Here is a 22,034-nt window from a genome sequence, read left to right as displayed (position 1 = left end):
ATTGTCTAATATTTAAAATATGCGATTTCTCAAAAGTTTTTCAAATCTTATAGAGAAGTTCTGAAGATAAATGCCACAGATGCCAAACATACTGCAAAAGCAGCAAAGCAAAAAACACTGTATGTTACGGTATCCTACCCGATGATACGCCAGCCTGGGTTGCCCTAGAACTTACCCGCAACCCCTGTCCCTGCCTACTTGCCTCCACTCCTGGCTAACCCCTGGCTAACTCTCACTAGGGACCGAGAAGGGGGACTGGCGTACCTTGATGGAAAGGGTAGAATACCGACAGGAAGGGCAGATGAAGAAAACCAACAGGAAATACACGCAGATCGAGGCAGATGGGATAACCTGGCAGATATAGCAAAAGCTGACAAACAGGAGATGCTAGCACACTGAACAGAAACCAATAACTGGCAGTGAATGGACCTCACTGCCCGCCTTATAAACAGAAGCCTTCGCCCAGGGGCGGAGAGGGGGAGGCGACGCCTCCCAGCAGAATCCCATAACCATGGGCTCGTGCATAGAGCTGCACTCACAGGCGTGCACACGTCGCGCCCGGACCCACGAGCACGTGCACCCTGCCGACCAGCCACCAGCGTCCCCGGCAGCCGCTACATGGTAACACTGTACATGTAAACTGTTTAGTAATTCGCTGTAGACTTTAAAGTAACATCTGACTTTAACATTTATGGCCTTAAAAAAAGAAATGCTTTTAAAGGTGTCAACAAAAGTGCAGCAAAAATGATGCAAATGCTGCGCATGAATCCAGTCTTGATTGAATTGACATGCAAGAAAATAATTGCTAAATATGCTGAAAGGGGTATTGCATGATTCATCATGGTTTTTGGTAAAAGTTGTATTTAGTTTCATTTTTTTTAAAGATTGTGGCTATGACTGGATGCAAGAACATGCACCACAATTTATAAATCCAGCCAAACATTCAGGACTTGGATTTTTGGGTTATTTTTACTGTGAGGTATTTTAAAACTGTCTTAGCTGAAAGCCAAAGATAAGAGTATTTTGCCCTGTTGATACAGTGTGAGAGTGAATCCATAATACTATGCAAATTACACTTTTGTGGACTAATAGGAATCTAAAGCTAAAGCAAACTGTAATCTTCTAAAAATCCTTTTACCCATCTAGATTTGTTTTTTTCTAACCTCATAACAGTCTTTGACGGAGATACATTTGCTAAGCAAATATATAGAATAGACGTGGCACATATTCTGAACTACACAGGTCAGCATAAGAAAACAGTAATTAATTTTTGAAGAATTATTTCAAAATGTGTAAGTGAAGGTTTGCATAAATTGGACTTTGTCAACAGATAGAGTTTCATAAAAATCAATATACTTTGTTAATGGTTCCACTCCTATAATGTTATAAGTGTTTCAATTGTGTAATCACAATCTGAAGTATAATATCAGAAAGGCTCACATATCTAGACATATTCCCTTAAAGGGTTTTCTCATAAAAATATTCCCTGTCTTACTCATCAATGGGATTCCCTTCTATAAGGCCTCTTTCACATGGGCGGCATTTTGGCGCAGTATAGGCACGTGAAAAAATTGCAGCTATACTGCACTAAAAATCGCGTGAACGAGTGATTTTTTTATGCGCAGAAGACCCAAGCTTCATGCGCGTAAAAATCACCTATTTACTGGAGCAGCACATTGCTTTAAAAAAGTGCAGCATCTTTAGGAGGAGAGAGAGAATAGGCTTCGCAGGGCTCTGGGATTTCCCCATAACAGTTCTCCATGCTATAAGAAAATGCCCTATAGCCCCGCTCTCTCTTCCTGCTTTGGGTATCCCCAGGGGATATCCCCATACTGCAGAGAGAGAAGGTGTTACAGGGGAACCCCAAGAGATATCCCCACAGCACAGCGGGAGGGGAGAGGTTAGCGAGTGGGTGTGGCTAGATGTGTGCTCTCTGGGATTCCCCCATTGCAAGTTGAAAGGGGGCAGGGCTAGAGGGCAGATCTCTCTAGTCCTGCCCTACTCTCGGGGAAGCCTTCTAATCCTGCCTACTCTATTTCCCCGCTATGGTGAGATCCCTTGGGAAACCCAATGCTTATGTGAGAGGTGGAGGAAGTCCCCTACTGTCCCCCGTTGCTGGAGAATTGCACAGCAGTGGAATTGGAGCAAATCCCTGCTGCTTACAGTGGGACATTTAAAACTTGCAGCCCAGAAGCACATTTTAAATGTTCCGCTGTAAACTCCTGCTAGTCCCCGAGGGGATTAAGGGAACCTCCAGGGAGATGAATGGAACCCTCAGGGCTTCCCCTCATCCCTGCAGGGACTAACAGGAGTTTACAGCGGGACATTTAAAATGTGCTTCTGGGTTTAGCGGCGCCGCTGCTGTTTTGAATTCCCTCAGTCGACAGAAATCCTACTTATGACTTCTTATCTTTTTTTCAGAGGGTCCGACACAGCTAAACCCCTTATCCCATAGAAGTCTATTGGAACTCCTGTCTATCATGCACCAAAGATAGGTCAGGTCCTATCTTTTCTCACGTGACGGACCTTAGATGCGGGCATTGTAGCTATGCATGTCATATCTTTTTAAGATGCGAGTTTTTTGCGCATTTAAAATTCCTTCTGTAATATAAGGAGACGAATAAAGTGCCCCCCCCCCCCCAGCTGTCCAATATCAATCAACTGCCATTCAGGACACTAGTAAAGTTGAGTTGACATCCTTTCCCCTTACTAGGTAGATATTAGATGGGTAGATAATTACCAGAGAGATAGATAAAGATATGAGATTAATAGATATGTATTGTGATGTGGAGGCAGTAGTCTGACACTCATTTTGAATAGTTTGTAGAGAGAAGAGGCCTTTTCGTGTATAGAAAAGCTGAGTGCTGTAGGAAGCTTTGAGCAACAGGCTTCTAAGAGAATGTCATATCCCCCCAGGAGGTCTCTGATGTCCTACAGCCCAGCTGAAGCCAGAGCCAGAAAATGTTTACACTAGGAGATAAGGAGAGGAAACAGGCTTCACACCCCAGTAGCTCTTCACCCCCCCACTGGTCCAAATGGTCAGACCTGACCTGATAACTTTTGGAGGCAAAGTTAACAAAAGGACGTTCCCTCAAGACAAAGAAAAAATGTAATTTAGAAATTATGATTGATCTGTACGTCGCAGCCCGCTGACAGGGATATTTTGTGAAATATCGCATTTCACAAGATATAGGATGCAGGGACTACCATATTTGCACGATGCTCAGGAGCCAAGAGTTCGTATCTCAGACCAGATACATCCGAAACTACTCGTGTGGGCTCAAAATGCACATAAAATCATGAGAGCAAACGTCGTCATATTTTCATTGAGTTAGGAAGAAAATATATATTCCAGGGATTATGCGTTCCAAGGTAAGCCAGCCCCTTTGGGGTCTGGAAGGAACTAAATGGGAGTTACCCCAGTGAGAGTTTAAAAACTGTACACTGACGTTTGCTCGGGGTCAGGTTCTTGGAGGTCACATACGTGAGGTCTGGTCCACTGTTCTGGCGCGACTCCACGCCAAAGAATGGTAACATTCTTATTTTAATCCCTGTTATCTTACTGTCTGTAATATCATATGTAAGTCTCTTGCCGATTATCTTGTAACATCATTTTTGTATTTTTCTGTAAAAAAGCACTGCTCTTTTCTTTGAGAATTAAACTTTAAATTAATTAGTGAGCGTTGTTTGTGTTAACATGAAACCATATTCTCTGAAGATTGTATTCATAAGTCATAAATTAGGTTCCAATTTACCGTTACGAAATTGGTGGTGGCAGCATTTTGTATGCATATTGTAGAGCTCTGGAGTGCGTTAGAATGGATCAGGTGGGTGATTTGAGCTTTCGCTTTGCATGCGTGCAGAAGCCTGAGAAAGCTGGGTACAAATCAGCCTGTATTCTAACGACTGCCAGCTTTCAATACTGCAGAGTGTTTGAGGACAGAGGTGTGATCGATAGGTATTGTCCCTTCCCCTCTCTCCTCTTGTCCAGTACAGGGCCAGGCAGATTGCTGCAGAGTTGTGGCTATGGCTCATGGTTGTTCGTCCGGTGTCTCTGAAAGTTGGATACCAGTCACTACACAATCTTAAGGCCTCTTCCTTCACTTTGCCTCGCCCTGCTGCTACGTGACCCCTTCATCTGAATGTTTCTAAAAACGACGCCTGTGTGAATGAGGCCTAAGGAATATAGAGTGGCTCCCATTTGTGGACTCAAACCATCAACAAATGGCTGACATCCAATCCTACAGTGAAGAAACATCAGACTGGTCATGGCTTCACCAGTAAAATCAGCTGTAAGCTGAAAGGGATGATCTCTGATGAGACAACCATTTTCAATGTAATATAAGCAAGGTAAAAACTCAAAGCCTTTTAAGATACTGTATATAAGTCTCTTACTTTTCTAGGCCACACACTGATGGTTGTGACTTGCGTAGAAGCAGATCATACATAAGCCTTCCTTAATGGACTGTAGTAAATGATTTTCTTGTGCTTTCAACATTATACGAGTATGAAGCCAATATCCAATCAATCTGTGTAGCGATGGAAGATCACCAGTGTATTGGGAGACTAAAGTGCTCAGTCATTATATAAGTACGCTGTTCCAAGACTTTGGAAAGATACTACATTACATACATCCTATTCTATCTGCATTGAAAGCAGATAATATGCATATACACTGATGGAGAGGACGCCATGTATTCAGACCACTACCGATTGAGGATTTAGTGCATGTTTGGCAATAAAATGGTAACTTGTATTCCTTTCTGATGTTTTAGTCACTTGTAGTCATTATATTATAATGGAAATTGACTCTCCATACACTGACTTCCTGGTGGATCTTGCTCTGATTGCAACAAAACACTTAAAGATACAGTAGACAGACTTCCTTCATACTATATTAGTGTTAGGGGTTAATCTTGTTTCTAAAGTAATTCCTAATGCTGACATGACATAAGAAAAATAAGGAACTTAGAAGTTGCTCATTTTGTCCGGACCTTGCATTTCGGACATCGTGATAAGACACAAGAAAGATAAGTAGATAAGTTTCAAACTGACATTTCATGGTTGTGGCCGAATACGCCCGAACTGCGCCCGAGCACAGCAGATGTGCTTTTGCAAGATAAAGTTGTTTTTGCAAGAATGAAAAGTGCTAATATTTTGTTTCCAAACTAATCACCTGACTAAGTAATTCTTCGAAGTCGCACCCTGCGCGGGCGACGGTCTATATAAGCTGTGTGTTTCTCCAAATAAACCAGAACTCATTTTGATTCACTTGCTGTGTGTATAGTGGATTCTTATGGTTCTCCGGGTACTCGTTATAATTTTCCTTTTTAATTTGGACTCAAGCAACATCCGCACTGGTCTCTGTTGAAGACCCCCTACAGTTTACTTGGCTGCCCAATGTGGGGCAGAAGCTAACTCCTTACCTGCAGCCGATACCTGCCGACCAACCGGACCAGAGGCCACGGGACCCCAGATCTACAAAACACTGGTGTAAGGTAAGCCCTTGACTTACCACTCCAGCTCTGGGCTCCCCTGACTTCATTCAGTCCCGTGTTGACAGGAGGTGAGTCGCTGCATGTTATATAGGACGCTTCTGCCTGTAATTTTACGGTGTTCTTAGTAACCGTGCTAGACGGAAGAACTCACTACTGGGATATTTTCATGCCATGTTGCCTGTAGTAATTGTTGAAATCTGTACGTTGATAGTCTGTGTCATTTTAGCCATAATTTGCTTTTACTGAATCTGTTATAATATTACCAGAAGTTCCCTTAGAGGAGTGGTCTCCCCTGAATCCCTAAGTAGTCTAAGTGATTGCTGTAGTAGTTCCGTAAAACTATTCCAGGACCAGGGACTAAGTGTCCTTACTGTAACTGTGTGAAATAAGGTCCTGTATACTTAGTGATCAATAGTGGGAAATAAATTACCTTCGTGGTTGAGAAATATACCAAAAAATAATAATGTCTGTGTGACAAATCAAAATGGGGTCCGAACAGTCTAAGGCCTCATGTCCACGGGGAAAATCTGGCCCGCTACGGATTCTACATGGAGAATCTGCAGCGGGTCCCTCCTGCCCCGCGGACATGAGCGCTGAAAATAAGAATTTAAAAGAATTTACCTATCCGTAGCGGGCGGCGAAGCTCTGCTCTTCCTCACGGCCGGATCTTCTCTTTCGGCCGGCGGATGAATTCCTTACGCCGGCGGCACGTCGCCGGCACGTCGTCGACGTGCCGCGCGCATGCGCCAGGCACATCCGCCGAGCCGAAGCAAGGGAGATGCGGCCGTGAGGAAGAGAAGAGCTTTGCCGCCCGCTGCGGGTGAGTAAATTCTTTAAATTCCTATTTTAGGTCTCCCGCGGATCCGGACGGCTTCCATAGGCTTCAATAGAAGCCCGCGGGAGCCGTCCCCGCGGGAGACCCGCACGAAAATGGAGCATGGTCCAGATTTTTTCATGCTCCATTTTTTTTTAAATGCCTTTTATTGACGATCCGCGGGTATTTATCTACCCGCGGGTGGTCAATGCATCCCTATGGGGTGCGGATCCGCGCGCGGGAGATCCGCTGCGGATTTTAAATCACATTTTGCCCGTGGACATGAGCCCTAAAGCTTATCTGACCCCTATAGAGATAATTAAAGAGAGGGAAGGGGGAGACGATTGCAGACAAGCATATAAAATATATAGACAGATAGGACTTAAAAAGGGACGGGAAAAACACATGAAAGATCACAGAGAAAGGGAATCCTTTTATAGTTTGTGTTCCTCTGTGACATAAAGCAAGTTCATGCAGAATCTGTGGACAATTATGTGACAAATAACCATTATTGTTTTTCTTGTTTGTCTGATATGTAATTTAATCTTCGTTGTACGTCTTAGTCTTCTACAACAAAGTGTAAGAAAGTGTAAGAAAGTTATACCCCACTCACATCTATGGGGGCTTTTAAGAATACAAGGGTTAAGAATGCGGAAAATGTTGCGCTGTTAGAAGCGCTTAGCATGTTTTCTTTTCTATGTGTTTAACTATTCATATCCTCAGAGAAATATACCTCTTGTAATTACTAGTGATTAATGCTGTTTAAAGTCTGAATGTTCTGGCTGCTTATTAATATCTTAGCTATTGTTCTGTTTCATAGAGAGATAAAATTCAGGGTCATAGAAAGGAAGACAGACGTTGATGAAATAAGAAACTTGTAATGAATTACGTGAATTATACGGTCTTAAAAATAGAAAACATATAGGGATTTTTAGGTATATATATATTTTTTTTTTTGCTTTTTGGGTAAATGTCAGTTCTGTGATTGGTTGGACGTCTGTATCACTGCTAAATGCTGTTAGTATTGTACTGTCTCTGAGAGAATGTTCTGTAGGAGAGACATACAAATGACCAGCATCGAAGGGGTGGAGCTAGATGATGTAAAAGTACGTAATGTTTCATCCTTCTCTTCTCTGAAAGGGGAGGGGGAGGGTGAGAAGCTTGGGCAGTTAGGAAAAGTTTTTTTTCAAATTTGATGAGACATTGCAGGCAGGATCAGATTAATAATGAATTTGCTTAAAGAATATCATATTCCAATGTGGATAGATGTTTGTGGATTGTTCTGCCTTGTTGTAATTCATATCACTGTTATTTGTACTGATATCTTACAAGCCTTATCTGCATCCATCAAATTCTCACCAGATGGATCGGTACGGATTGAAATCTCAGGTGACCGTTCAGAAGAGGTTTGTAAACTAACTGCTCTCTTGGTAGATCCGGCTCATGTATTTGTCTTGATAGCTATTGCAGAAACTCAGCTTTCCGCAGGTCCTGACAAATAGTAAGCCACCTCCAAGACAGACATGGGGAAATTGAATATACCCCCTATGATGGTAAATCTGAAGCCAGGATACACACCCCTGGGTCAAACAGTATCCCTTTAGTTTCCCACAAGAAAAATGCTGATTGGGGAAGACGTGGGAGACTTGGTTCCGATGGGGGATTTGCGTGAGATACATTCTCCAGCAAACACCCCTCTTTTTCCAGTAAAGAAAAGACGCTAAAGGGTCGCGATGCCTCACGCGCTTCCTTGTGCTGGAAAGTCCTGAAAGCATATTGGGAACCGACGTGATGGGACCCTTGGGATGTTGTATCAAACTTCACCCGTCCGGTGAGGCTCGTATACACCCCAGGTCTGAAAGTCACCCGACCTTCTGTCGGATGGCAGCAGACCTAGCGACACCTCTCCCTGTTCTCACTCTTACGCACGCAGAGGAACAAGCTCTTAGTGTCGTTCCTTCGAGCCTTTGGGCTACCAGTCAGACGGACCCCGACAGACTGTCAGTATTTGTTTGCATTTTCTTCCAGGGGAAAGCAGTACTGTTGGACAGTGCTGCCACAAGGGGCTCAGAATAGCCCAAAACCAGTTCACCAGATGCATGAAGCTGGTATTAGATGCCTGGCCAATTCCCGAGGGCACCGCCCTCTTGTAATATGTTGATGATTTACTTTTATGTACTCCTGACCCAAATAGTTACCTCAATGCATCACTAAGCCTTTTGTGTTTCCTCCATCAGAGTAGAATGGCTGCAAAGTCAGCAAAGAGAAACTTCAGTTCTGCAAATCTCACGTAGTGTTCCTGGGCCACTGCCTAGGTCCAGGTACTAAGCACCTGACGCCAGAACGCACGAAGGTGGTAAGTGACATGCAACTTCCCACCTCCCATGCCCAGTCGCGTACCTTCTTGGGACTGGTTTCATGCGGTCAGCCATGGATACGCTCTGCCTCCATGACCATGCAGCCTCTGTACGACTGTTTGGGTTCACAGCCATTTGCCCTCACCCCGCAGGCCGAGTCAGCCTTCCATCAGCTGAAAGTACAGATAACCAGTGCACCCGCACTGGGGCTGCTAGACTATGACAAACCTTCCCAAATGTACGTCACTGAGATGGCGGGACACGCCACCGCTGTACTGACACAAATGCATGGTGAAAAAAAAAAAAAAAAAAAGTGACCTGTAGCATACTACAGTGCCCATCTTGACGCAGTGGCTAGAGGGTCTCCATCATGCGTCCGAGCAGTTCTAGCAGTTCAGGCGCTACTGGACAAAAGTTCTGACGTTGTCTTAGATCACACCATGGTGATCTACACCCCACATGACATACATGGAATTCTGACACAGGTAAGCCGTAGACATCTGTCTCTTGCTAGACAGATCAAAATGGAACTTGCAGTACACTCTTCATCCAATGTCTCATTTCAACGTTGCACCACTTTGAATCTGGCCACCTTATTACCATTAGGTGACATTGATTCAAATGGGGGAGTAAGTACAGAGGACCAGCTTTTTGCACATTCTCTGACTGATGATGAGGAGGCCTTTGCGCAGAGCACCAGCATGATTGTGCAGCGCTCATGGAGCAGAAGACAGCTGGGTTCGCACATGTCACTGACAAACCCCTCCTAAACCCCCACCTTGAAATGTTTGTGGATGGATCTAGATACCTGACTGACGAAGGAAGGTTTGTAACAGGTTTTGAAGTAGTCACACTGAATGAGATGCTTGTACAAAAACCACTGCCGCCATACATGTCAGCGCAGGAGGCTGAGCTCAGTGCTCTAACTGAGGCCTGTACGAAGGTACCACTGCTAACATCTACACTGATTCCAGGTATGCCTTTGGTACTGCACACAATTATGGACCCATCTGGCGGTCCAGGAGCTTTCTCACGGCACAAGGCAAGCCCATTAAGAATGGTGTATCAGTAAGTAGATTAATGCAGGCCATCATGTTGCCAGAACAGGTGGCCATAATAAAGGTTAAAGCACACACGCAGGGGCAGTCACCAGAGAGTAAGGGAAATGATAGAGTAAATAAGAAAAAGGTTCATACTGTGGTGGCCAAGGCGGGAGTTGATTGGGACCCTAATAAGTGTGAGTGTGAGATACACATGATTGTGACTGTGTGCTGGGATATTACTATGTACAAATTTATTTACATGAGTTGGACTAATAGAATATCTATTTGGGTTTTGTTTTGTGGAAAAATTATGTGAATGTATATTGCATGACAATCTTAATTACGGAAACGTGTTATTACAAATCTAGGAATATTGTGTTATAAAATTTGCTTAACGTGGTTCGCAGTGTTTGATAATGTGAAAAATAAGTAACTGTACTGATGATGATATTGATCAATCTAAGATTATTGTATAGTAAACCTGATTGATTTACAATGTTTGATATTATATATTTGTTTACATAGTAAAATTCTTGAGTTTTATGTCTACTGTATGTAGAAGGTATTTGTGCTGAAATGTAGAAAGATTAGGGATATCTGAAATATTCATTTGCTACAACAGAACATTACTGCGGTCACTCTGGGCAGAGATTGTTTTATTGATAAATTTGACCTACAGATTTTTGTTTCATCTATTTTATGAAGGGGTGAAGAAAAGCACACAAGGCCCCAGATTGTGATTTTGTTTTTGTTTGATTTGCTATAGACTGATTTATTCTGCATCAAGTTGATTTGGGACTGAGAAAATTTATGAACTGAGTCATTTCCACCAGGACATTTGGACTTTTGCAATTGTGGTTTGAAATTTCATCTTCTCTAAGTGCATGCTGCATCTGTCCATACGCTGAGACTATCTAACTGAGCCTGAAGAACTGACAAGTGTGCCTGACTGCTGCTACACTGTCATCGGAGTGAACCTCAGATGTTCTGCAGAATGCTGCCCGCCAGCTGATGACGTCAAAGGAGGGCTAAGCCTCACAGCTCCTCCCTGAAGACCTTGGGCAACAAAGCGGTGTAGAGAGGGCATCTGCAACATTGGAATAAAGGGGCTCTATAGTCAGCTGTGGATACTTCTGGATATGGAGAATGGAGAAGATTGTTTGATACCAATGTAATGGGCAGGACAGATTCCTACATTTGTATTCAACGTCTAACGGTTTTTTGAATTTTTTTTTTGTTTTTCAAGCCCAGATTTGACAAGATTGGTTTTATGTTGATAGCAAATGAAAATATAGGGAACGGTGTAATAAATGTGACATTAGATTATCTGGTTGTATATGTAATATATTATGGAAATGAAAAATATGGAAAACATTCGGAAGTTGCTAATAGAACTTGGATATAGAATCATATGTCAAAAGGTATATTGAAAATAGCTGCCAACATATAACAAGATGAAGATCAGGGATGGTTTAGCTTTCTTAACCCTGCCAATTGGTTCTCGGGGTTAGGAGGTTGGTTCATGGGAATTCAACAAAGTATATTACAAGTGGTAATGATAATCTTATGTGTATATATTGCAATCAAGGTAATAATTTCATGCGTAGCTAAATGTACTGAAAGCCGATTTTCTGCACCCATTTAAATGTCTTGATACCCTAGATGGACATAGAGTGCACCATTCCTAACTGGGGATCTGGCTGGAGCCGGATCCAACGGTGACTGAACCAGGAGATAATGGTGGCTCTGATGTCCAAATGGGGGATTATGTTAGGGGTTAATCTTGTTTCTAAAGTAATTCCTAATGCTGACATGACATAAGAAAAATAAGGAACTTAGAAGTTGCTCATTTTGTCCGGACCTTGTATTTCGGACATCGTGATAAGACACAAGAAACTAAGTAGATAAGTTTCAAACTGACATTCCATGGTTGTGGCCGGATACGCCCGAACTGCGCCCGAGCACAGCAGATGTGCTTTTGCAAGATAAAGTTGTTTTTGCAAGAATGAAAAGTGCTAATATTTTGTTTTCCAAACTAATCACCTGACTAAGTAATTCTTCGAAGTCGCACCCTGCCCGGGCGACGGTCTATATAAGCTGTGTGTTTCTCCAAATAAACCAGAACTCATTTTGATTCACTTGCTGTGTGTATAGTGGATTCTTATGGTTCTCCGGGTACTCGTTATAATTTTTCTTTTTAATTTGGACTCAGGCAACATCCGCACTGGTCTCTGTTGAAGACCCCCTACATTAGCATCAATAAAACGTAGTTAAGCAAGACATTCCGGGCATAGTACCTTTTAATACTAGCACTGTTTAATGGAAGTGACACTGCTGGATCTTCAGGTTTAGTGTTCTCACTCACAGGCCCCTTGTTTTTTTTGCTGAGAAGTAGCACAAACATTTGGAACCACTCTTTATCTAACATATTGCTTGAAAAATTGCACACGCTTTTCTATAGACTTGTATGGAAGTGCGTGCTCACAGGTCTCTGAAAAAAAGACAGATTTTCGTGCAGCGCGTGGACTTCATTCGAAGACAGTAGGTGAGTATAAAAATACATCACCCGGGTCCCTATGATGTCCCCTAACAGCATCATAATTTAGTTTATAGTGTTGTAGGGGCATGACAGGTTCCCTTTAATTAAACTACTAGTAATTATTAGGAAATTATAGTACCAGTGTTTATGGTGGTGCAATGTGCCACACAGCTGTGCTACATGCACGCCACACACACAGCACTACTACATACATTGTTCATCCCATACAACAGCGATCAAAAGCAGCACAGCAGTGGAGATGAACGACCTGTGATGACGTCACCATCATGCTCCGCCCCTGATCACATGACAGCGACGCTCATCTCGAGTGAATGACTTACATGGTCTTCCCCATATTACATGGCAGTGACATTATTAAAGGTCCTTCATCGCCAGTGAGGGAGTTACATGCTCCGTCCCTTATCACATGACGGTGACGTCATCACAGGTCCTGTATTGTTGTGCAGATTACAGCAGGGCAAAAAATCCCTTGCGGCATCAGCTGTTATGGAATACTAGCGAACACCTAGCCGGACAGCAGCCATGTGCGCACACACCGTCATGTGGTCAGGGGCGGAGCGTGTAACTTCCTCACTAGGGATGAAGGACCTTTGATGACGTCACCATTATGTGATCAGGAGCAGAGCATGTAAGTCACTTACGAACCCACTCATGCACGCACGGACGGACAGGTCGTCGTTAGTTGTTTGATGAATTTCTGCTAGTTTAGGAAGTCATTGTGGGTTGACAGCATTAGCAGTCTTTAGCTGTCTGTTCTTCACATTGTTGTTCACATTGCCAATGGAGACCGTTGTCCCACTAATGGACAAAAGTGAAAGATCAATGCCTGGACTTCTAAAGCACCCAAATGTTTGCATTTCCTTTATGATTCTGTAGTAACTAAAGGAAATGCCTAATGATAGGATCGATCATTGTTATGATAGCACAAATATAGTACAAAATAATCCCACACATGTCCTGCTGCATATTTACAGTGTATAAGATGATTGTTAATCATTTTCATATTCCTTTCAATTATACAGTGTTGGCTTCCTAAGATGTGCAGAATCTTTAGCCGTGTCCTTTGAGGATGTAGTTGTGTTCCATATGATTAAATATAAATGTGTTTTTTTTCTTCTGTTTCAGCTGCTGTCTTCATGAAACTTGGATTCATATTGTGAAGGAATCTGTTGTGCTAAGAAGAAAGGCTTCTGTCTCTCAGCAGGAGTAGGCTAAGAAAGCTTAAAATAATGCAGCAAAAAAGATTATTCTCAAGCAGAGCTTCTCTGGTGCTCATCTGGTGCCATGTAATTACAGCACTGGAGGTGCCACTTGACCGTAAGTATCAGCCTTGCTTTTAGGCCGACTGTAGCACTTAATATGTACCGTAGACTCCCATAGGCAGCAACTTAGCTGCAGTACTTATTTCCTAAGTATTCTAAAATCAGGTGTGCAGTCATGACAGCTCATGAAGTGTGACATCCTTTAAGTCTTCTGCTCTCCTCCGTAAGTACAGTGTACATGAATAAATGATTGGGACATGAACACATAAAACGATCGTGCCATTTTGCTAGTTTAATAATATTTCTAGATGCGATATAAGTGCAATGGCCCTATGTTTGTAAACATGTAAAATAAATAGTAATAATGGGGTTGTCCTAAAATCATAATTTATCACCCTTCTATACAATAAGAGATAAATGTCTAATTGGTGGGGGTTTCACTGCTGGGACCCCCATCAGTCACAAGACCAGGGTTCCGAGTCTCCCTTTTTTCCTCACTGCAGTGAGGAGAAGATTGATTAGATCAACAGTTGAGCATGTGTGCTGCTGCTCCATGCAACTCTATGGGACTGTCAGAGATAGTTGAGCACTATTTGACTATCTCCACAAGTCCCATTGAAATGAATGGAGTTGCAGCATGCATGCTCAGCCACCGTTCCATTCAAGCTCGTCCTTACTGTGGACGGTACATAGAGGAAGAAACAGAGGCACGGGACCCCCATTCTCATGACTGGTGGGGGTCCCAGTAGTGAGTTATCCACGGATCAGATATTTTCACCCATCTTGTGGATAGGTGAAACATAGTGGTTTCATTTCATTTAGTTTGTTTTCCATCTGCACGTGTTTTACATACTTTGATTTGCAGAAATCAAGATCTTCGGAAAATCAAAGTGTAGACTGCCATTATAATGTTTAATTACTACATATAGACTGCTAAAGAAATATATACAGAGGTATATAATACCTATATAGAGTGACTATACTGTAGAAAGGCTGCTGCTGGGTAGCAAAACATACGCCATCAAATGCAATATAAGGTGCATTACCATAACACCTTATTCACATGAGTGTTTTTACGCGACTAATTTAGGCGCGATAAAAAATCACAACCATCTGAAGCATTGGATTCAATGCATTAATTCAGGTGACGATTTTTAGCCAAGTAAAAACGTCACGCCAGAAAAATAGAACATTGACGACCGAATACAGTGGCAGATTTTATATGTGGCCCAAAAAAATAGGTCTTGCCCTAGCAAAGGCCAAACAAAAATTGAGTGGGAGGGAGTTTAGAAGCGGCTAGCCCTGCTAAAACCTGACAGGTGCCTCTATTTAGGCATCAGAAGTAATTCCGAGGATTTAAACCGACTGAGGGAATTCCGGGTCGCAGCGTATATATACGCCGCACCCGGCTGTGTGAATGGATAAGAAGACGCTAATTTTAGCTGCAACTCGATCGCGGCTTTTTCTCATACATGCGATTTTCGGCCGCGATGTGGGACGCTTAAAAATGCATTGGCCATGTGAAAGAGGGCTTAGAATGCATACTATTTTGTGTCATTGCAGCAGTCTGCATACAGTACATACAGAGTGTCTTCTTCTGATCTGATGCTTTACCTATTTCATATTCATTTGGCAGTGATTATGAGAGAACATGCAACCATACTTACCAACATTTAAATCCCAAGGCACGGGACATTTTTAAACTTGCCTTCATTTTGTCCAGCGAAGCCCCTGAAAGGGATTAGAAATCCCTTCTAATACAATTTAGCATAAACCAGCCCTGTTTAAAGGCTCATTTACACGCAAAGACAATCTTTCAAACGATTAAAAGATTGACAGTTCTTGTGTTCACCTTAAAATCATCGTTCAGCCTAAGGCCTTAGTCACACGGGCGTTTTTTCACGCGATTTGCGGATCGCATGACGGATGCGCATCCGCAAATCGCGTGACCGGTGCGCGCAAGTCGCCCGCAAATCGCCCGAAAATCTGCTCCTAGCCGCGTTTCATTAGAAACGGGCCGGAGCTGTCCAGCGCATTGCATTCAATGGAGACGGCAATAGAGCCGGCTCCATTTAAAGCAATGCGCTGCGTGCGAGCCCGGGATGAATTGTCGGGAAGGGCTTAAATATATAAGCCCTTCCCTGCAATGCATCCTAAAATGTGTAAAAATAAAAAATATATATATACTCACCTTCTCCCGGCAGCCGGAGCTCCGCGCGGCCGTCCTGCAGTGGGTGTGAAGGGGGTGTGAGTCAGACCTGCCCCCTGATTGGCTCAGCGCTGAGCCAATCAGAGGCATGTCTCACTCACACCCATTCATGAATTCATGAATGGATGTGAGTCAGACCTGCCCCTGATTGGCTCAGTGCTGAGAGGCAGCAGTCACTCACCCATTCATGAATTCATGAATGGGTGTGTGAGTGAAACCTGCCTCTGATTGGTCAGGGCTGTGACCAATCAGAGGCAGATCATTCAGCAGGCGGGGATTTTAAAGCCCCGCCGGCTGAATAGTGCCGAGAAGCAGTTCAGGAGAACTGACAGCGGCCGCGGCTGGACTCCGGCTGCAGCGGAAAGGTGAGTATACAATTTTTTTTTATTTTAACACATTTTAGGATGAATTGCAGGGAAGGGCTTATATATTTAAGCCCTTCCCGACAATTCACCCCGCGCACGCCGGCAGCCCATTGCTTTCAATGGAGCGGCTGTATTGCCGGCTCCATTGAATTCAATGGGCAAACATCGTTCTTCTCTGCCACAGCTGTTACAGCTGTGGCAGAGAAGAATGATTTGTCTTCTATATGTTCTCAATGGGGTCGGCGCTGCTGCCGCCGGCCCCATTGAGCGCATATAGAGAAGAGAACAGGAATCGCAGATAGGTGCGATCTGCGATTTCTGTTCTATAATTTATCGGACGAGCGCATAAAAAGCGCTCATGTGTCCGATACCATTGCAAAGCAATGGTTCTATAAAATCGCCGGACGCATGCGCATGCGCAAATCGCGGCTAAAAACGCCCGTTTGACTAAGCCCTAAGAGTGAACGATGGTAGTGTTTACACGCAACAATTATCGCTCATATGCCATTGTTTGAATGAATTTTGAGTGATAATCGTTGCGTGTAAATGGGGCTTTATCCTGAGAACCCTGGGACTTTTGGCAGGTATGCACAAAATTAACATATCACTAATGTAGTAACATTGGTGTCACAGATCATACATATTTGTACTCATTGTATTGTAAGGAATGCATGAGAGTTCTCAACCTTTAGTTGAGTTTAAGTGAGTCCACCGTGTAGCTGATTTTTCTTTTTGGTCCACAATTGATACATTTTATAATATATTTTTCTATGAGTTGAAGCTCCACATTTTTGTCACAAAGCTCTAAATTCCCTAATTCATTGCACTAAACCATACAGTTACATTTCAATATTCTGTCCATCTGGGATTATGAGCCACATAAGAGAAAAACAGAAATGACCTGTCTAAAGGTGTACTATGTTATGAAAATCTATCAGCATGGAGATTTAGATCTTTGGGTGTTCAAATGTGGACCTTCCTTAACTTACTAGAGATATTTGCTCGCATAAAATCTGGTGTAGTCAAACAAGTACTTTACTACCACTAACAGTCACTTCTCCTAATCTCTGTTTATCTTTACAAACACTGATTCTCTTGTGGGGAAAAAGTACAAGACAAATGTAAGTTTTTGTGCCCTGGAATTATTTATGCAGCATGTTAAACCCAAGTAGTTTGTTTTGCTGCGTGTGTTGCACTTGTATATGAACTTGTGTTTGCTGTGGTTATTCACTGTATGCCTTCAGTATTTCGCTATGGAATTTTAGGCTATGTTCACATCAGTGTCACAACAATCCTGGAAGAAATAGAGCAGCATATTACACTCTTTTATCTGGGAAAGACTACAGAAAGCAAACGGGTCCCATTATAGTCAAGTCAAAAGACGGATCTGTTCGGCCAATGGACTCTGCTTGCCTGCACCCATAACGGAGCAGGACAGCAGAGCCCTTCAGTGCAGATGTGAACATTGCCTTACTTGTGTGTCGATTTGTTCTTTTGATAGCTATTGCCATTGCTTCTTTATAGAATTTGTTCATCCTCTTCAAGTGAAGCTCATTCAGTCTCTGTCAATCTTTGTCAGCAAACCACTGACATGAGAGCCATATATAGCAGCTAATATTCTGATGATGGTTCAGCAGGATGAGCGTGTGCAATTTTTAAAGGGGTATTCTGGTACTGTCCTTGCAATTGATGACCAACAGATCATTGATAGATGAATGGCAAGGACCTGCTGCTAGGATCCCCGCCGACTAGCTGACTTCTGATGCCACTGTCACTGCTGTCAGTTCAGGAAGCAGAAAGTGCTGAATAGTGCAGCAGCCTGGGTTGGTGTTGCAGGTTCAGCTCCCAAGCCAATGTGCTATTATCAGCGCATTCTGCTTTCTGCACTGACAGCAGTGACAGCCACCCCAGGAATCAGCTGACTGGTGGGGGTCTAAGTGTAAGAGTCCCCACTGATCATCTACTGATGCCCCGTCGGTCATAAATAAAAAGGACCTGGAATACCCCTTTAATTGTACGTAACTCTACGAATTACTATCCTAGTTATTGAGTGGTTCTTATTACTTATCAGGAAATTGTTATGTATGCAGTTCTGAAATAAAATCTTACTTCAAAATTTCGAGATTCACTTTAAGAGATTTTGCTTTTTTGTGAGTGTTATTTTAGGCACTGGGCAAGTACAAACATATGAATTTACTTTGTAGTGCCTCAGCCTCCAACCATTACCCGCCAGTCTCCAAAAAATTATATTGTGGATCCAAGAGAGAACATTGTAATCCAGTGTGAGGCAAAAGGAAAGCCCCAGCCAAGGTATGTTGTCCCTATATGCTCATGCTTCTTATTATATAGGCAGATATCATGCAACAACATCATTGCTAAAGTTTGTGAACCTGCAGGTACATCAGACACCCAACCATGTACATCTTTTCATGAGCAAGGTGCATTTGAATGTTCTGCATTCGCTCCAGCTTCACAAAGCTCCATTACATCAGCATACATCACATCACTCTAGTGGGTATAAGATTAGACATAAGGCCTACGGTCAGGACTGTGTTCACTGCGATTAGAATTCACAGAAGATGCAAGTAATTGAGCTACTGTAACAAGAATGAAGAAAGTCAGGATATCTCTTTGATATTTATTATTTGCTTGCATCTTTTGATTAGCTTATTCCTGGCAACTAGTCAGGCTATGAATGTTATAAATAGGCTGCGAAAGTGGGATATATGTTGTGCAGAAAAAATGTATCCCTTCTCCTTGGAAAACTGTCTTATTAGGCTGACTGATCCGTCATATGACAATTCTTGTTGCAATTTATGGCCATCTTGTTATGACAGAAGTGCAGATATAGGAAAAGTAAAACCTCGCAGCATGCCCTGTTCATGGGAATTTTGTGGCATTTTCTACATTGATTTCAATAACAAAAATATGAACCAGGAAATGTCCACATGTAAAGGGCATGGGGACAATGGCACACTTATTCATACAACTACACATTTTATAAGCGTTTGAGTTGTAAATTCCGCATGTCCTAGAGTTAGATTGGTTTCATACCTGTACTCGGGGTACTGATTTCATGCTTCGTTCGGGGAGCAGGAAAAGGGAATCCCAATGGCTCTACTATAGGATGGAACCGAACTGTGTCAAACAGACCCCATTGACTATAATGGTGTTCTTTCAGTTTAAGCTCAACTGCCTGGTTTTTAGCCAGAAGAAAAAGTGCTACATGCAGTGCTTTTTCTTCCGGTGTTTTTGCTGCTGGAACTGCGGCGGAACCTCAGACCAGAGGTTCCAATGCAGATTTGAAACCACCCTTATAAAGTTATAGCATGCAGACTATATTAACAGTGTAACTATTTAGTGAAACAATATTTTATCAGAAGTCTATTGCAGCGTCATTTATCACTAGCTCATGGTATCTTACTGTCAAGTTTAGTTCACGTTATTGTGGTTACAGTACAATAGTTTCATTCTAGAATGCTTGCTGTAATGAACCCATGCCAGGTACCCTCTTTGTAGTGATCAAATTGTGACTCTTAAGTAATCAGTGTAACTGTGAGGCCTCGGTCCTGCGGATCGCATGACGGATGCGCATCCACAAATCTCGTGACCAGGGCCAAAAAATTGCCCGAAAAATCTGCTCCTAGCCGCGTTTCATTAGAAACGGGCCGGAGCAGTGCAGCGCTGTTCAGCACATTGAATTCAATGGAGCCGGCAATACAGCCAGCTCCATTGAAAGCAATGGGCTGCGGGCGATCTCACGATGAATTTTCGGGAAGGGCTTAAAAATATAAGCCCTTCCCTGAAATTCATCCAGAAATGTGTAAAAAGTAAAAAAAAAATATATACTCACCTTGTCCTGGCAGACGGAGTTCAGCCGTGGCCGGCCGGCAGTTCTCCTGAACTGCTATGAGTAGTATTCAGCAGCCGGGGATTTAAAATCCCCGCCTGCTGAATGAGCTGCCTCTGATTGGTCACAGCCTCACCAATCAGAGGCAGCTCTCACTCACCCATTCATGAATTTTAAATCCCCGGCTGCTGAATACTACTCAGAGCAGTTCAGGAGAACTGCCGGCCGGCCGCGGCTGAACTCCGGCTGCTGGGACAAGGTGAGTATATTTTTTTTTTTTTACTTTTTACACATTTCTGAATGAATTTCAGGGAAGGGCTTATATTTTTAATCCCTTCCCGAAAATTCATCGTGCGATCGCCGGCAGCCCATTGCTTTCAATGGAGTCGGCTCTATTGCCGGCTCCATTGAATTCAATGGGCAAACATCCTTCTCTGCCACAGCTGTTACAGCTGTGGCAGAGGAGAATGATTTGTCTAGTATATGCTCTCAATGGGGTCGGCGCTGCTGCCGCCGGCCACATTGAGCGTATATAGAGAAGAGAACAGGAATCGCAGATAGGTGCGATCTGCGATTTCTGTTCTATAATTTATCGGACGAGCGCATAAAAAGCGCTCATGTGTCCAATACCATTGCAAAGCAATGGCTCTATAAAATCGCACATCGCATGCGCAGATCGCATGGAAAATCGCCCGTGTGACTAAGGCCTGAAAGTGTAAAATTGGCTATATAACCATGACACCACTGAAGCTTGAGAAGCTTTTCCATTAGTGCTACACATTTTTCTTAATGATAAATTAAGGATATTCAATCTTTTGGTTATTGGATAATATCAGTGCCTGTGCAGCCTGGTACAGATACTGCTGAGTACTTTCATAGGTACAAACCCGGTCCAACTGCACAAGTCTATTCTGTATTTAAAACGGTTTTGTCTGATTTAACATCATATTACAGTAAAATCAGGCTCTTCATAGGATCATGATTTTGCCCTGCAGCTTCACCTGGACTCGCAATGGCACCCATTTTGACACGGAAAAAGACCCACTGGTGACAATGAAACTCAACTCAGGAACCCTCGAAATAAACATTATGAATGGTGGAAAGGCAGAATCATATGAGGGAGAATACCAGTGTACAGCCAAAAATGACCGTGGTACTGCAGTATCAAACGTTATTGTCATCCGTCAGTCCAGTAAGTTCCTAATATATAATATAAATATATATGTTACAAAGTCATAGTCATATCTGTTACTTTTCTTTTAATTTTAGCTCTACATTCAATTTCTGTTAATTCTCTTGCTTTTCTTTTCTTTGATTAAAGACATCTTTAAATTCCTCAAAGCCATCTTATTAGAAGGTAACAGCAAACCACGGGCCCTGGTTATGTACTGCATGGAAGTACAAGCTTATCCTCAAGTTTTCCTATTTGTGGGACCCCCCAAAACATCCTTATCTCCCAGAATGATACAATCTCATTGCTGAGATTGTAGTACACAATGCCAACAGAAAGTAAACCTGGGTAATGTGTCCTGATGGGTGAACTCTGTGTCTGCCACTCTGCCCACAGATCCACCACTTCATTAAACTAAAGAGTTAAGTCAGGTTTCCACACAGCTGGTTTTTGCCAAAACTGGAATCGAATCAAAGTATTTGGCTTTTCTTTTCAACATGTATCAAATTTAGGCAACTGTTTAGGTAAACTTATGACATTGCACCAAATAATTTTTAGGATTTTTGGGGGAGAAATCAATACTACTTAAGGAATTTGCCTACATTAATGGCTAATTACATTTAATTGAATTACATCTGATTCAATCTCCCAAGTATTATACAATGTTCCTTCCTATACATTACCCAGTGTTTATTTTTACCAATTGAGATACCTTTTCACCCACTGCACAAATTCCCTGTTTGTCATAAATACAAATCCTCTTTATTTTCCTTCATTCAGCCATTCACTGTTCAACCCAGATGTTCTGCTATTGACCAAAGTCTTAGACCATAAATGTTATTTTTTACATAATTCTAGCTATTCTGTAATATTATGGTATCACACTGGATACCATGAACATACAA

General features: G+C 42.6%; 1 protein-coding gene across 10 annotated transcripts in view; it reads left to right on the top strand.

The window, feature by feature from the left end:
* Positions 1-22,034, top strand: part of NRCAM (neuronal cell adhesion molecule) — a 208,803-nt gene that overhangs the window by 102,755 nt on the left and 84,014 nt on the right. For 8 of the 10 annotated variants that reach the window (XR_010790315.1, XM_066591753.1, XM_066591755.1 and 5 more), the window contains exons 2-4: positions 13,398-13,589; positions 18,313-18,418; positions 20,954-21,150. Coding sequence is in view for 9 of the 10 variants with exons in the window: in XM_066591753.1 (XP_066447850.1) it covers positions 13,502-13,589; positions 18,313-18,418; positions 20,954-21,150 (391 nt within the window). In the remaining variant the exon portion in view is untranslated. Of the gene's footprint in view, positions 1-13,397; positions 13,590-18,312; positions 18,419-20,953; positions 21,151-22,034 lie in introns of those variants that run through there. The other 2 variants (XM_066591758.1, XM_066591761.1) reach the window with 1 other exon arrangement.

This window comes from Eleutherodactylus coqui, chromosome 2, assembly GCF_035609145.1.
Source record: "Eleutherodactylus coqui strain aEleCoq1 chromosome 2, aEleCoq1.hap1, whole genome shotgun sequence".
NCBI classification, from domain to species: Eukaryota; Metazoa; Chordata; class Amphibia; order Anura; family Eleutherodactylidae; genus Eleutherodactylus; species Eleutherodactylus coqui.
This window is presented reverse-complemented; position numbering and strand designations above follow the sequence as displayed.